At 38.6% G+C, this 17,687-nt stretch overlaps 1 protein-coding gene across 2 annotated transcripts in view; it reads right to left on the reverse strand.

The window, feature by feature from the left end:
* The window catches only part of LOC140276801 (netrin receptor UNC5D-like), a 177,809-nt gene extending 160,773 nt beyond the window's left edge, over window positions 1-17,036 (reverse strand). For both annotated transcript variants that reach the window (XM_072371612.1, XM_072371611.1), the window contains exon 1: window positions 16,673-17,036. In XM_072371612.1, coding sequence (XP_072227713.1) covers window positions 16,673-16,784 — 112 coding nt within the window. In that variant the 5' untranslated portion in view covers window positions 16,785-17,036. The remainder of the gene's footprint in view (window positions 1-16,672) is intronic.
* Window positions 17,037-17,687: the final 651 nt, after the last annotated feature.

Genomic DNA, 17,687 nt, shown 5'->3' on the forward strand with positions numbered 1-17,687 from the left:
TTGCCAAAACCTTCAGACATGAGCCACAGCTTTCCTGGTATCATGATCAAAAGACATAGGAAACCAAAGTAGAGGTTTTCAGTGAATGCACTATATAATTTTTTTTAAGCAAATTACAAATTAAAGCCCATAAAAGAGACAATACCCTACCTAGAGTAAACTATGGCAGAGGTTCTGTCATGCTGTGGGTCTGATTTGCTGCCTTTAATACTAGAGGTACTGCATGTATGAAAAAAAGGGAGAAATCTTATGATTACCAAGAGAGCCTGGAGTGAAATGTGTTGCTCTGTGCCAGAAAAATAGGTTTGAATCGGAGGTCTCGGCTGTCTCAGCAGGACAACGGCTTACAGTATGCATCCAATAGCACAAAAGGCTGATTGAAAAGAAAAAGAGGGACTGATTTAAACTGGCCAGCAATAAGTCCTTACCATTGAAAACCTTTGGAGAGAGCTGAAATCTGCCATTGAGAAAACAACTGCAAACTGAATTGAACACATAGCAATGAAGCAGTGGCAGGCAGTACCAGCAGACAGGTGCAGGAAGGTTCTGGATGGCTCCAAGAAACATTTAGAGGCTGTCATGTTGACAAAAGATCTCGCACACAAAAATCTGTAAATTGTGTCAATAACTGTGATCAGAGTACATACTGTGCTTGTATTTGCTATTCGATTAGCTTTTTTCTAATGTTGCTACTAAATAAATTTGGAGATTTTAACAAAATATTCTGATTGTCCATAACTGATTTAACGGCACTTATTTGGGAAGAGACAGTAAATTTAGTTCTGACAGTTTAGGGATGCCATTGATTCTAAACAAGACTGTGTGCCTAATGATCAAGTTAACGCTGTCACATTACATTATGGACTACCCCATCTGGGGGTAAGAGTAAGCGGCATCCCTTTGAGATCTGGTGGAACGTGACTCGCTCCTGTTCCGCCTCGGGTGTGTTCTCCATTAGCCCTGAAAGGAAACCCAGTGTTCCTGTAGGTTATCATACACCTTGCAGGTCAGCAGAGTGAGAGAGAGAGCTGAATGTCAGCAGTAAATTACCCAAGTATCTGAGGGCTACAACAAACATAGTATTCAGCTGGAAGCAAGGACATAAAACAAACACATACACACTTGCACTGAGATGGTGTACTTGGAGGTCAAAAAGATGACAGATTTTCTGTTTTCTTTTTTTTGTCAAATCTGTCAAAATAAGGTTGAGATTATACTTGTTTAGCAGTGCAAATGGAAGATGAATGTGAATCATACCTTTGACATATTACATTACGCCAGTTTACTGTACAACATACCCTGCATTATGCTAATGATGGCGCAAGTAATAAAAAAAAAGGTTTTTCTCAATTGTGAATATCGTTCCATTCTAACTCTTTCCCACATTGAATTTCACTGTTGCATTCATTGGCTGAGACGAGGGAAGCTTATGTTATCGACTGACAATGGATCAGGACCACTCCAGCCAGTAGGCTATTAGGGTTGCCAGCAGTTCAGACTCTGCCCCACAGTTCCTTAATTGGTCCCCTTAGAAACCTGGAGCATACAAACCTCACAATCACAGAGGAAGATTACACTGAAGAGAAAAGAAATTCCCAGTGTGCAAGCGGCTTGGCATCGATTAGCTCTCTCTTATCACATTGGTTTCTTCACATTTTTTAAAAACTAATTTCTTTTCATCTAAAGATTACAATCAGCTGTTGTGGTATTTGAGTAAACCATACAAATCAAGATAAAAAAGAAGTAGACTGAAGAGACAATGGCTGGAACTAATAGGAGATGACTTTGGACTGCCTGTTGGGTAATTGGATTTTATCCTCGCATTTCATCAGAACTTGCTTTGGATTACAGCTGTACGACACACACATTCACAGGAATAGAAGAAGGAAACATAAAATATAGGCAAATCTCAAGATAACTGATTAAGAGATGGAGTATAAAACCATTGCAGCACTTTTATTGTGATTCAAAGAAGAACCCTTTTTTTTCTCCACTCTTGGATCAAAGTATTGGATACACTCAGTAAACACAATGCAAACAAAAATGTCAACACTAGATTCTGCTGCATAATAGCTGGCATTTTCTACTTCCACATTCTAATTCATGGCAGGCTCATTTCAACCTGACATTTCAATTTCAGATGCTCTTACATTTCAGCGCTTTGAATATGGGTCTTGTCAGCACGTGTATGCTCCGGTTGGAGACCATGACAGGCAAACAATTCCTAGAATCATCCTGCAGCAATACTGTAGATATGCAGTCAACTATTGCATAGTGTATTACACCAGTTTCAACAGTGACTTCAGATAGCAAAGCAATGTTGTTATAAAAGCAGGAGATGTAAACTGTAAAAGATAACACTGGTCTGAATGAAAGTGGGTTGAATGTACAAAGACATTACTCTAGCTACCTAATAACTACAGTACATTCTAACATTCTTACAAGTCCAACCTAAAAGAGTTGGAAATCTGTCTTAATATAAATAAGAACTGAATACAATGATTTGTAAATCTGAGAGCAGAAAATTAAATTCACAACAGAACACAGAAAATATTGTTGTGCTCTGGACTTTGTCCTTTGAGCGTGGGTGGAAAGTACTTCACACAACAAGGCATCTCCGTTTGCAGCCTTTACTGAATATCAATCGCTAAGTACAGAATGTGAGCGTCATAAACAGTAACTTTCTGTTGGGTTGGGTCCTCCGGCTCGGGCACAGACAGCGAGTTAGCATGTCCCTACAGTGAGCCGTGAGTACTGTTCAAAATCCAACCATAAAAAGTAACTTCAACAACATGGGAGTCCGGTCACATCCTCATCCCTGCCCACGTGATGTCCCACATCCAGTCACTCGCTGCGCTCAGCAACACGTAACAGAACAGCATAACCAAATATCAACTACTGTGATCTGCCTTACAACATATCAGTGCTGAAAGTGAGACTTCAATAAGTTAATTCATGACTAACTCGTGAAACGTATTAGAAATTCATCTTGAATTCGATGGAGGCAACATGACTCAAAAAACTTGGGCCAGGGCCATTTTTACCAAGTTTAAAAACAGTCTGTAAAAATCCAGGAACTGAGACCAGTTGTTGGACCTTTGGGAGAGGAGTGTTGTCTCATTCTTGCCTGATATAGGACTCTAGCAGCTCAACAGTCCTGGGTCTTTTTTGTTGTATTTTATACGTTTCATGCCTTTAGTCTTGCCAATAGTTTTCAGTTGGTGAAAGGTCTGGACTGCAGGCCGTCAATCCAGTATCTGGACTCTTCTGCTATGAAGCCATGCTGTTGTTAAACATGTCGTATGCATTCTAGCATTGTCTTGCTGAAATATTCAAGGCCTTCCCTGAAGAAGGACATTGTTTGGATGGGAGTATATGTTGCTAAAACCTGTATGTTCTTATCAGCGCTGACAAATGCGTCGCCAGATGTGCAAGTTAGCAGTTGTACTATTGTAATCCCATACCATCAGAGATGCAGGCTTTTGAACTGAGCACTGATAGCAAGCAGGATGGCCCGCCTCCTCTTTAATCTGAAGGAGGCCTGCATACATTAGGTGCAAAAAAGGATTTCTAATTTCAACTTGTCCGATAACAGAACAGTTTTTAACTTTGCCTCTTTTGGTTTTAAATGAGCTCAGACAGGACAACGATGTCTCTGGTTCATGTCAACCTATGACTACTTATTTGCATGGAAGAGCTTTAAACTGCATATGTGGAAGGCACGGTGAACTGTTGACAGTTAGGGATGTTCTGGAAGAGTTTCTGAGCCCATGTAGCGATTTCCAATACAGAATAACGACTGATTATAATTCAGTCTCGTCTGAGGGACCAAAGATCGTGGGCATCCACTAATGATTTTAGGTTGTGTCCCTCACTCCCTGAGATGTCTCCAAATCCTCTGAATCGTTTGATGGTGTAATGTATTGTAGATGATAGAATATTTAAAGTCTTTGCAATTTTTCAATAAAGAACATTATTCTGAAACTGCTCCATTATTAGAGACATATTTTCTGCTGTGACTCTGCCTCTCTAAGGTGCTATTCTTATGCTCAAATCGTGTTACTGATCTGTTGCCCATTACTTACTTTTTACATACTTTTCCAGCCTTTTGTTACTCATGTCCCAAATTTTTGAGACATGTTGATGCCATCAAATTCAATATTAGAATAGATTAACTCAAGATAATATTTATCATCAAATAATAAAACGTTTCAATTTCAACATTTGATGTGTTTTCTATGTTTTATTGTGAATAACATATTGGTTGATGAAATTTGCAAGTCACTGCATTCTGTTTTCATTTACATTTTGCACAGCATACCAACTGTATTGTAACTGGAGTTGATAGAAACACAAGAGAAATGACCTCATCTGTGGAATGAAAAACTTTCAATACTTGATGCTGTCCAGTCTCAGGCTGAAGCTTCAAGCTTTGCTTTGAGGTTGTTTGAGAACAAATGTTCTCATGTTAACATGAAAACTGCCTTATCCATTAAGACAACATAGCTGTTTAATGAGTTAAATACTGTATAAAGTGTTAAACAGTTTTGACGGCAACATTCTGTTCAGACTGCGGCTGCACAGAAACATAACTTACTGAGATAAAGTCAACATTGGTTTAGGTTTATTAATGGTGAAATTTAATTCAATTCTGCATGTACTGTATAAAAGAGCTGTGGCGATTCATTGTAGAATCTTTATTGTTATTTAAAGTATGTGGGTGAGTCAAGATGAAATGAGGCTGAAATAGGCACAGCTATTTATTGATTGTGCTGTCAGTAAGGTGAAACAAAAGTAGTCTTTAAACGAAGGTAGACACATCGATGCAGAGAGAAGATGTTATCGGTCTTAATGACAAAGGGGAGTCCTTGGCTGAAGGAGAACATCATCAAAGTTACACATGCATAACCTTGTATCACCGCTCAGAGAAAAAAAGAGAACACATACCATCTTGGGGGAGATAATCATTTAAATTCAACCGTCCAAGCCATTTACTAGTGTCAATATGAAACAAAAGAGATTCCACAAAGTCTTTGAATGTAAATACAGTGTTTAGCCTGTATATATTTTCACATTTTGTTTGATGTAGGAAAAAATACAGAATTCTGAGTTCTTCGTTCGTTTCCAATAAATATAAAACAAAAAATGCATGTGACGAAAAAGAATATCCATGACGAAATATAGTGATGGAGATATCGATCAGCACTTCTGCTTGAAATTTTCAGAATAAAATTACGATGCAAAGATTCTTGAGTGGCATCTCCCCCTGAAGCGACAGGCCTTTAATGCGAAGAATCATATGCACAACTAACCATTATGATGACGTGAACTCATCTAAATCAATGGTGACAATTGAGATTCCTGTGAAAACAACATTGACCAGAGGCTGAAAATGAGCAGGAGCAGTGCTGTGAACAACGATCTCTGTAAACGTTCAGGGTTACACCAGGGTGGATGACATGGAGCTGGAGAAAAAATGTAAGAAATAAAGACATACACTATAAATAGAAAAATAGAACAACAGTTAGATTGACTTAACAGAAAAAAAACGTGATTTGACAGTCTAGCACCAAGTGGTGGAATAAGGAAAAAAGACTGTGGCTGAAAGCTTCTACGAGGTTATGTAGAGGTCCTGTAAACAGTCAAGCTGGGAGATGAACTGCACAAATTGTTAAGTTAAGCTATGCCCTTTTATCAAACAAACTTGCTTCTCACTGCTGAATTAAAACACAAAAAGGCACACAAAAGATAAACAGCTGGAGAGAGAATATCTGCACAGATTCATTCTAAACACAGGTGTGCCTTATGCTCCATGGTGGTGATTCTTTCTGCTCAGCAAGAAGCATGTTTTGCAAGCCCAAACCACTAAAACGTCTTGAGTAAAGCTCTCTCTGTGGAAAGACAGAGCAGATTCAGTGCCTTCAACGTGGTTAAATCATGTGTTACAGGCATGATAGCATCAGAGAAGCATCGTAAAAGTTCAGAAAGGAAAACTGATAAGAACATAGCAACAATACGCTTGTTCATTAATGTATTTTCATCTAATTATAATTCAAGCTTTTTAAGTTGTTGACTTTTACACAACCTAACTTGTTGCTACTAAGTTGGCGCTGTTGCCAACTGGGCCACTTTGTTGGCAGATTTAGCTACTTTTCAGTGACTAAAAAAGAAGAAAAAGATATGCTTAGGAACAAATCTAGATACTTTTAGGACAAACATCACCAGTGTTGCCCAATAAAATTGAGGTTCCTGCGGCTGGAAAATTGTTCTCAGCTTCCATTCTACAGTCCGTATAAGTGAAAAAACAGCAGCATCCCTGAGCTGCTTATCAATGTGCAGTCTTGTCCTTGCAACGTGTTAAATGGCTGAGCACCAGATTTAAGAAAATGTTACAGACATTCTGTCATCTCAAATTTTCTCTCTGAGTGATCAATGTACATGGGAGTAGGGATGCACTGATTTCAGCAGGTAACCAGCATTGGACAATTTTCAGCTTGACAGGCTTGACTGGTGAAAAGCAGATCACACTCTCCAAATTTTTTATGATCATCTAAAAGCATGATGCGCATAGAAGCTCAGCCGTATACCCTCGCACATACCTCATACATACTGAGTTAAAAAACTAGCAATTTCCTATATCTGTCAAATGTCTACTGAGATTGAACAGAAAATAAGAGTTTCTAACCAGTGTTTCTCTGTCCAGTAGCTTGGAGCAATTTACTCTTAGATTCCCAGTGAGAGACAGTGAATGTTCTTTAACTTCACACCATTTTTGAGTAAATGTAAAAGTTGAATTCATAATGCCCGTTTTATCATGAACCCACCGTAAAGAAATATGCTTACTGTCAATGATCAGCCTCGGGAATGTAAATCTATTCATTTATGAATAGATACATCCATATTCACATGAATGCGTTCCTACATGTGAATATAGATTAAAACTTAAGACAATCGTTTTCTTCCACTTGTGTGCACCAGGGTGTTCTTAAATAAGATCAGCAGCCCAAAGTTAACATATCATTTAAATGGGACACTTTTCAGTCACAATTTCTGACTCTCTTTGCCATCTGGCAACGGAAACAGAATAAATGTGGAAAAGAGCAGCTTTGATGGGAATTCATGTGTAATAAGATTAATTCAAATGTAAAATATATGTGAGAGATTAATAGAGAAGCAAACAGATGTAGTGCTGGCACACAGTAGGAGTAGTGCGATGAATTTAAACTTTTCAGGTAGTAACTAATCAAGCAGTAAATCAGTAACTGAAACTAAACTGAACTTAAGGGTGGGCGTTTGTATCAACTTGGTTGAATAATTTCCTGTGATTTCAAATTGTATTTTCACTTTAAATGCATATCCCCAGCACAAATCAGAATGGAAACGTGACATGGTCAGGTCATTGAGGAGCAAATAGCAATTTTTCTATTGAGGTTTAGCTACCTCGTATTGAAAAATGTTGGTAATATCTCTACTGGCCATTTGAAAGAATGCACTTCGGACTGACTTCCCTTTTCAGACCCAGAGGTTTCAACACTCTTTGACAGAAAAAGGATTGTATGAGCGCTTGATAATCAACTGGAATTTTATGTGAGTATAGATTTAATAAAAAATCTGACTTTTCTTGAGGAGTAGTTGCAACAAAAAATGGCCTTTCTCTGTAACATAGTCTTACTTTGACACACTTTGCAAGTTATGGTGTTTGCCAGCTGTATGCATGTTAGCTTCACCTCTCAAAGGCAGTCTTTTTGAAGCTTATCTCTTTCTCTGTATTACAGAGGAGTACTTCTGAGGAAACAAAGAGGACATCTTTAAAAGCCTATAGAATTCCTTCTCTGTTTCATTTTATGAATAACAGAGCTTTGTTGGCTTTACAACATACCGTTACACATGATTTCAGAGAAGTATTATGTTGGCTTTATTCGCCGAAAGGGACTCCTGAACCCCATCCTGCATTTCTAACACTTGCAAAAGCACCAAAAGGCCACTGAGGTAAGAAATATAGCCGAGTGTAGTTCTGTTCGGTTGCTTTTATCACTGGAATTTCTTGCTGGTGGAAGAGGAAGAGTGAACCTGATATAAAAAAAGAAGAACCACTCAAACAGCTTCCTCAGTATTAACCAGCCTCTTTAAGCTATTGTGCTCATTAAACAGAAACAGTACAAAAACAAAGAAAGTAGAACATAGATTGTGATCACAATTAATCAGCATATATTCCAACACTTTTCAGGTTTGTAATTAAGCTTTGCCCAATACATTAGTTGAACATTTATCACCACACCTTATGCTTGTCTATAATAGTAAAATGATGTCAAGGCAGCATTTATTTTTTGAGAACAGCACATGCTTTGTGCTGTATGACAGATATATTGGTTCTGTAGCACACTTACAATGGAGCTTAGTTTGTGCTGACCTCTGTAGGTTTCTAAAATGTAATTCTTTAGTTGTTTGTAAATAGATTTTACATTTATTTCCACCTGTACTTAAACAAGAAAAAATGACTCGACTAAGTTAGGGAGGAATTCGATCAGCGGTACTGTCATTACACACTTCACACAGCAATATCCAGAAACCCAATACAAGATTACAATGTATATATCAAATCAGGTGCTAAGGGAACATTGGAAACAAACGTCAAAACTAAAGAAACATCAAATATCTATTGTTGCAGTCATTACAGGTTAGACCCATCTGTGAACCCCTCCTTCAGTTGTAAGTCATTAAATATGTATTTGCTTTTGATTACTGTTAAAATTAATTAATCAGGGAGAGCAGTGACATGTGCTCGCTGTTACTGACAAATTGCTGTGGCAGTTACTGATAACATGAGCTACTTAGGAATTCTTCACTGTAACCTTCCTATGCGTCTTTTGCCCTCCCTGTGCTTTTTCTCCTCTCCATACGTAGGCCTCCTTTCCCCTCCGGTCAGGTGAGTTGAGAAATGATACCAAAACCGAAACATTTGTCAGAGTAACAATACACTGAAACAAATTACACCAAAAGGAATTGCAAGAGTAGAGTGGACAACAAGAAAGGATGAAAGGACCGGGTGATTTTAAAATAAATGCACTTTTGAGGAAACAACAGTGCAACCCATGGGTACAAACTGGAGGTTATGAGAGAAAGCTCGAGCTTGAGCAAAAGGTGGGTGGAAAGCGTTTGGCATTGAGGTGAACAGTGTGTTGTTTGAATGTAGCATTTGTGACTATGCCCTTGAGTGAGCCAGTGAAGCATTGAATGGTGCATTCGGGATGGGCAGTTATCTCCAAGGCTTTTCTTTCATTGTTATGAGAAAATGCATGACAGCAATGCTAGGTCTTACTGAAGAGAGAGCTTCAAGGCTGAGGAGGAAAAGCTGGGAGGGAAAAATGCACCTCATGCGGAAACATTTGATACCACGTCATTCATTCAGCACCTGGGCATGTGAAAGATATACAATAAAATGGATTTATGGATTAGAATGGATAAAGCATGATTACTAGATGACAAATGTATGTATTCATCTGATGGATGAATACATAGGCTGATGGATCTGTATTTGTTAATGTACACTCTTTTATGGGGATCTTTCTCCTTTTTTCACCTAACGAGACCCTGCTAGAGTTTCAAAGTGGCTCTCCTAGCTGTTAGGTTCTACAGTGCTGTCATTTCACTGTAGCAAACTGAAAATGGTGTTTAGATGTAAATGTATATTTTGGTTAAATGTACTCTCACAAACTAATACTGAATCTTTTACCTGTCCTTCATATTTCTTATGAACAGAGATCAGTTTACAGAGCACTCTATGTTAGAGCAGTAGGAAACTTTCTCTAATGCAACAATTTTAATAACAACATTCTCCAAGTTAAACATTCATTTACATAACTGTAATAACTCAAGCTTATCAGTGTAATAGTTCTGAAGCAAGACCTTTGGCATTAGGATCAAGCAGCTTGTGAACAATAAGACTTGTCAAATTTAGGAGGCTGCACTTATTATTTCAATATGCCAGCAACACATTTAATCGACAGTCCATGCTCCCATGTATAGAATTAAAGTGACTGTGTGAAGTTCAAATCAGAAGTTCATGCAAATGAACCATAAGGCAATAACTGGCTTTCACCGATTTATTTGAAACGCTCTTTTTCTAGGATTTTCTAAGATTAAAAGAAAAGAATGAATGAAAACAAAAAAGGAGACAGGGTTCGACGTAAGCACAATGTTCCCACTTTGAAAAGGCAGGCTGAGAGGGACTAAACACAAAAAAATAATCCCTCAAATTGTAGAACCTTGTAAGTACTGGGGTTTTGTTGTGTTTTTTTTTCTTGATATTGCTCATAAAACATGGAGTTTTTTTCCAGAAAACCATTTTCTAATGCCTTATCTTAGACTCATGTGCACAGAATAATGTATCAAAATCAATTTTCCATTGATGAGAAAAATAGAAAATCAAAATCAAAAATAAATAAAAATTTTAAAAAAATCAACAGCATTTTTTTCATTCACATATTTCAAGTTGTTAAAATTTTAGGTGAAGACTTTGGGAAGGAAACATTAGTGTTTTCTAGCATTAATAAATCCAGACGAAGCCCTGATTTGGGTCTTTATCCTGTTAACACTCATTATTCTTGTTGCATCGAGATGTCAACGTGGAAGAATGTGAATCGATTAAAATCGATTAAAAACTAAATTCTTATTTATGTGGACTGATGAAGTTATGTTGCCAGAGCGCAAAAGGTAGAACTGGATGGACAGTCTGTAACATGCACAGGATGGCTGAGCGAGAAATCTCACCGGCAGCCTTTCACAGTAAGTGCTACCATGTTGAAGCACTTTGGCTTCCATAAAGACTTGAAAACTCTACAAAGCTATTTGAAAATATGACAAACTCAAGTAACCACAATACCAAGCAAAGTTTTCAGACAGAACAAAACAATATTGCCCAGGATTCCCTTCTTCACTCAGCCAGACTTTCGGGCTTAGATACACTATCACATTATGAAGACATTTTACTGATACAGTATTACCCAAAAGAGCAAAATTTACGACGTAGTCATTTGGAAAAGCAGGTAGGAAAACTCTGACATGTGATGCTTGGCACGCTGGCACACAATCTAACTGTAACTGCACATTTCATCAGAGATGACTGTCACATACTGTCTCTTGAGCTCCAAATAAGAGCAACAATGAGGATAATAAAAGGAGGAAGTTGTCTGGATTCAAGTTTGCTGCTAGAAGCATACTTCTCTTTGTCCTGATGGTTCTTTTTCACTGCTGGGAAATATGTAAACTTCCAGTTGACTTGCCACATCTCTTTCACTTACTTTATTATTAAAAGATATTGTAGGTGAATTAATTATTGATTGTTACAAATACTTTAATATGAAAGTAATCAAGCAGTCACACGATGACGAAAACAAGAAGTCGTTTAAAAAATAAAAACAAGACCCGGCAATCATGTTATGCTCGCGTCACATCCCTCTGAATCATAATTTAATCATGAGATGCCTAAAAATTCCCATCTCCAAGAGTCGACTGCAATATTTTGATATAAACATGCCCACCAAATGATGTCCTAAACTTATTCGTACAACAAAGATGTTTACACAATAAATCTGTCACCGACAACACAATTTCACCACATTGTGCAGTTTTATGGTGACGGACCATTGACATCCCATTAAAACTGAAACCTGTAACTGATGTACACCGACCAGGACCTTTGCCAAAAGAACTTGATCGGTACATCCCAAATGATAAGGCATGAAACAAAAGACAGGTAACTAACTGGAGAAAATAAATGGAATACAGTACAATCAGTCTTACTTCTCCTCTAAACAATATGTATGAAAGCTAATTTATTGATTAGATTATAATGTCTCAATATGCAGTCAACAAAAAAAGAATAGCTCTTTGAGTTCAACAGTGGCTCTCACCAAGATAGACTGCCATGATACTGTATCATTGTAATGAGTATGTTTATGAAATCAATTTCCCTTGTACAGCATTCTCAGGAGCATTTGATTTTTTAGCTTTACACATTTTCAATGGACAGCACCGCGTATCCCTCTTTGGCTGTGGATTAGCCACTTCCATTTGAATGTTGGCGAACAGATGATGGGTTTGATAGAGAAATGGGTTCCCTTTGAATAATATAAGAGTGAAACTGGGCAATATGACCACCATGCAAGCTCTTAAGGAATAGAAACAACTGTAGATACCATTCCAGCTGGGCTCGTGAATTCATATCATGTGAAATGTCAGTTAAATCAAAGCTGCAGCCTAAGAAAGATTCTGGCAGTCATTTTTGGGGATAAATAAAACATGGCAGAGATTACTCCACTGCCCTTTATCCTCCACTCTCTCACTCTCCGTTTCTCGAAAGTTTTTTTCACTTATATGCTCAGACCAGGATGCTTTTTAGCAGCAGGAGGGTACTCTGGGCTCCATGTGCTGCAGCACCAACCCTCAGCTACTAAGAGCTTGCTGAATTTGAGTCTAAGTAAAAGAAAACTTCTGTTACTAAAATTCAATGATGTATTGTGCTTCCATCTTTCATTGCTGTTGTGACATGATGATTTCCCATATGTGACATTTTGGTTACAAGAGGACAAGAGTGGTAAATCCTACCTGGACGATCTAAGGTTAATCTAAAACTCTTCATGAAGAATGACAAGCTGCTGCTGCGTCTCCGCCTCCGTATTTGGATGTGAAGAGACGGTCCAGAGTGGGCTGGCTTCATAACCTCACACCGTCACACCAGGTATCTGATTTCACACTGACAAGCTCAGACAGCCAATTACGACCTAATTGATGCAGCTCTTTTTTGTTGATTTTGTCTTGTTTTTTTTTCATATATAGTCTTGTTCAGAGATTCTTTTTTTTTGGACAAATTCAATGAAAAAGGTCAAAAACCATTATGCCGCTCAATCAGCATCAGGTCTATCTATCAAACTGCTGAATATGCGGGATCTTGAAATGTGGCTGTAAATATTAGGTTTCCTTAAATAAGATATTTGTTCAAAAATGTACATCTATGAAAACATGCATCACAGTTACAGCGGGAGAGTGTGGACCCACTCAAAATGAACATCTAAGCCAGGGTAACCATTGCCACAATGTGGCACACTGGTAGATGTTCTTACAGATTTTATACAACAATGAAAGTTTTGGGCACAGGAAAAAAACCTAAACCAACTTCACAGTATCTTTGGCTATATATGGATGATATATTTTTTTTATAAAAAGGCTTTTCACATAGCGTTTTTGCTCATCTTGTGGCCAGACATTACAGAAAAGTACAGATTTCTATTAAACAAGGTAAAATAGACCTGTTATCCTCACCAGTAAGGTGTATTGTTGCGCACCAACAGCTCGTTGGGATTATGTCGGTGCCCTGAGTGTGCTAAGCTTCAAACGATGTGTTTATAGACAAGTGTTTAATCCTGTTTAACAATGCACCAAGCGAATAATCGGCAATGACAGATGACTGGCCAATCAGGCTCAGTTATATACCTCTATATATAGTAGAAGTTTATATAACTTAAAGTCAATTTTACACACATGAGCAGTAGAAAGGTTTGAGGAATGAATGCAGCAACAAAGACAGTAACAGAGTACCAACACACATATACACACACATCACTGGTACTTCTGCTGTGAGTCATGATGACAAAAAGCTGGCAGTTTATTGGTGAATTCATGCACAAGATAAGTTATACAAAGAGCACAGCATGACAGACAACAGCATTGCTCCCTGGATAATGAAGTGCACTGCAAGTGCAAATTAGATTCTAACTTTGCAGATCAATAAGTCACTTACAAAATGTTAAAAAAGCAAACAATGCCACTGTCCAAATGTCGAAAGATAAGCAGCAAGCTACAACCAAGTTTTAATCAAAGTGAGCTGCCATCAGAAATGGACAACTAGCAGTGGTCTGCATGAGCCGTGCTGGGAAAAACAAAGGCACAGCACCGAAAAGAGCAGTTAGTGTTTCCTCTACATTTCAAAGTCTTGGCTGCCAGGCAGGTGCAAATCCTTGCCACACCAAAAATAACACCGAATCATTCACTACTCCACTGCCTTATCATTTGTATTTACAGAGTCTTTGTGCAGCTGGTGCTGTTCAGATACCAAGAAAAGAAAATATGTATTTATGTTATTTACCTAATTTATATGCAGTCTTGACATTTCAGCTCAGTGTGAGTTTTTTTGTCATTTATATTTGTGTCCGTTTCTTTTCAGTCCTGTTGTCCCTTTTCACGGTGGCTGTGTGTCTGACGGGGCTTATCCGAGATGCAGGGAGACGGGTGACAATTCTAATCAAGTAGGCAAAAACTTGGCATGTCACTGTAAACAATCAGCACTTTCTAACAAGTTTGAATCCACCTTGGACAAAGACAGGCAGATTTTAAATCCAAAAGTCTCACAGAGTCAGTCTCAAAAAACGGTGGAAAGATTACTACAGGCTCTGGTTCAGTTGGCAGAGGAGCTAGTCCTGGCCAGAGCACCCTGAAAATGCCGCGCTGAACTTCAACGCAAAACAAAGAAAAAAAACTGTCGACCTTCAGGAAACACCGAGCTGGATTTTTCTGACTGAGGTTAGGATTCTATAATATGGTGCAGTTTGGAGCAATGCTTTGTTATGAATATATACTGCTGGATTTTTTTCCCTGAGAATATTTAAGAAGCTGGAATGAGCTAAAATCTGACTTGACTGGTCAGACCTGGACAGAAAAACTGCCAATGGCACATCTCTAGTCCTGTCCTTGTAAAACAAGGAATAGATTGAGACCCTTCAGTTACAGATAGGCTTGTAATTAGGGATGCTTCGATCAAATTGGCCATCAATCGTTATTGGCCAATATTCCTTCCGAACAATGATAACAGAGGCCAGTCAGATGAACCGATAGGATTTGGCAGGTAAGGTAATCCTGAAAATAAGGCAGATGGGGAGTAACACAAATTCTAAACTGCAGCTGATGGGGCAACATCATATTTCTATGGTCTCTGTTTAATGCATTGTTATATTGGTGCGCTGTCCATGTTTAGCTTATCTTTTAAAATGTAATTTGTCTTATATCAGAAGAGAGGTTTGTTTCTTAGGTTCAAGCCGCAGAGGCTGCTGTGGTTATAAGAGGATGGAACATTATGCAGATGTTGCACAGGAACAAATAAATGGTTACCAGTAATCTGTTTTGGGGACTATCTACATTGCTTGTATGGGGTCAACATGTATGTCACTTCAGACTTTGAGTTTTTATTCCAGTATAATTTAGGGCATACACATTCATTTTGTGTGTGTGTGTGTGTGTGTGTGTAGAACGGCTTTCCCTTTTCACATCGTTTCATGTTTGCATAATATATTTGACTGTTGACATCCATATCATTGCAAAACATAAATATTTATTTCAAAGCCTGAGTGGGAGTCATTTCCAACTTAGAAAATGTACCTATGCAGCCGATAAAAGCTACATCCTGTAACATAGGAGAACATTCGACTTTCATCCACTCAGAACATTATTTTTCCTTCCAGGCACAGTTCATTCCTTTTAAACACATGTAAATGTAGCCCCACTGTGGAAATGCTGGCCGTACGAATGCAATTTACAGCCAGTTTTGAAAGGTTATCTTCGGCGCCTTTCAGACTAACTTTAAGAAAATGACAAAAACCCTCCTGATCCTTACTTGAAAGTTGCCCTTAAGATACTTTTGCTTAATCTAATATTTATGCTATGCAAATTTCCGAAGTCGAAGCTAATTTTAAAACTTAGGATGCAAAAAATGAAAACCTTGGGGCCAGTTAACTAATTGACTTGCAAATGCATCTTTGTTACACAGCCATGTGAACAAAATGGATGTCAATAGGTCAGGACAGATTCGCCATGAGAAAAATATTCATGATGCTCTATTTTCTGACCAGTAGAAAACATTTGTGAACTGTCCATAACATCTCAGTATCCTGTCTTTGTTATCAAGACAGGCAGTTTTTTGCCATCAAGCAATTATCTCCATCCATACCAAGCTTTGAATGAGAATAATAGCGTGAAACAATAGCCCACGCTATTGGCTATGTGTGCGCAGAAAACTGGCACGCTGCCTCTCCGAACCTACTCGTTTGCAGGTTTTTTTTTTTTTTATAAAGCGAATGCATTAAAAGTTGTTCTTTGCCTAAATTGCTCAAATTTTGTCATGTAAATATGGAGGAAATGCACGCTGTTAAGAATGGAAATACCACGCATTTTCAACTTATGCTCGAGAGGGAGTCAAATGCCGTAACATGACACTGGTCAGCAAATTATAATCATTTCTGTCTAAAAGTGTGTTTTTGAACAGAACAGAACTGATCCTCATCGGAATTCTTACTCGTACTCGAACTTCATTTTGAAACATCCAAACACCAACTACCGTAAAACCATCAAACCAAATACGCACCTACCGGCGTTGCGCACACATGTCAAAACTTATAATACATTTCAGTTTTGATATGAACACGTCTTACTTTTTTCAGTCAGTCACACGCAAACATAAACCGCTACCAGCAGTCGGAATATCACTTTAGAAAATCCAGACTAACTACATTCACCACTTCAGGCACAGTTTCTCCAGGCACACACACCTTTGGTCGAGTTTAAATAAGCTTCCGCGGGGCTCTTAATGCTTATTAATTAAGAAGTGTATCGACGCTGCTCTTACCTCGAGCTAACGTGGCCGGGACTTGGGAACCGAGAACCACGAGGATGGAAAAACTCAAGTAGCATCCTCCCGAAAACTGTCCCATCACTGTTCTGCTCGTCTTCCTCCCCATCGCGTCTGGGGGCACCTGCCGCGGGTCTCGAGCATTTGTCGCGTGCTCGAGTCTCCTCCAAACACGTCTCCGTGTCCTGGCAAACGCTTTGTCCAGGTGTCCGGCTGCTGAAAGAGCCGTCACCTCACCTCACGGAATCGCAGTGAGGAGAGGGAAAGAGATGGAAAGTGGTGCGGAGCACCAAGCTGTCGACACTCAGCGGCGCGAGAGTGAAATAATTACAGAGCGCGCCCGAGCCGGCAGCTTTTGAGCTTTCGGAGGAAGAAAAGGAGAGAGAGGGGCAGCGTGAGTGAGAGAGGTCGTGTTCCAACCCCAGTGGACCTGTTGAGAAATGACAAAATGTGCGTCAGAGCGCACGCGCGAGCGTTTGTTTGCGCGCAGATGAAGAAAATATGCTTTTTCAGTTATCTGTCTTTTTAATTCACACTCGAAGCTACTTTCAAACACATTTTCAAAACGACGAGGTCACTAAAAGCTATACCGCTGTCTTGGGGCTCTAGCTTCAGGAAAATTCAGTTTTTCCAATTAATGTCTATCTGCAGCTTTTGAGCACATTCTGATTGATGTTCTTTGCCAATTAAGCAGACATTATTTCAGTAAAACGAAGCTAAGGCTGCGAGATGCTTTAATTTATCTTATATTGCTGTGATTAGCGAATTTCTTTCTCTTTTATATGAGGAGTGTTTAATAAAATATTCATATCCTTTACTTAAGCCAAAGTAACATTAAACATAGCCTGGTAAGTTTCAAAGAGCAGTTTCAGCGCATGGTGTTATGCTGCTGCATTGGTGTTACTGAAACATCCATTCATGAGTGTATAGAGCAATATACTAATTGGTTTCTGTCTTCATTGTATTTGTTACGTGTTATACAATTACACAATTATGGAAGCATTAGCATTTA

This window comes from Leuresthes tenuis, unplaced genomic scaffold (genome assembly GCF_036924035.1).
Source record: "Leuresthes tenuis unplaced genomic scaffold, fLeuTen1.0.hap1 SCAF_19, whole genome shotgun sequence".
NCBI classification, from domain to species: domain Eukaryota; kingdom Metazoa; phylum Chordata; class Actinopteri; order Atheriniformes; family Atherinopsidae; genus Leuresthes; species Leuresthes tenuis.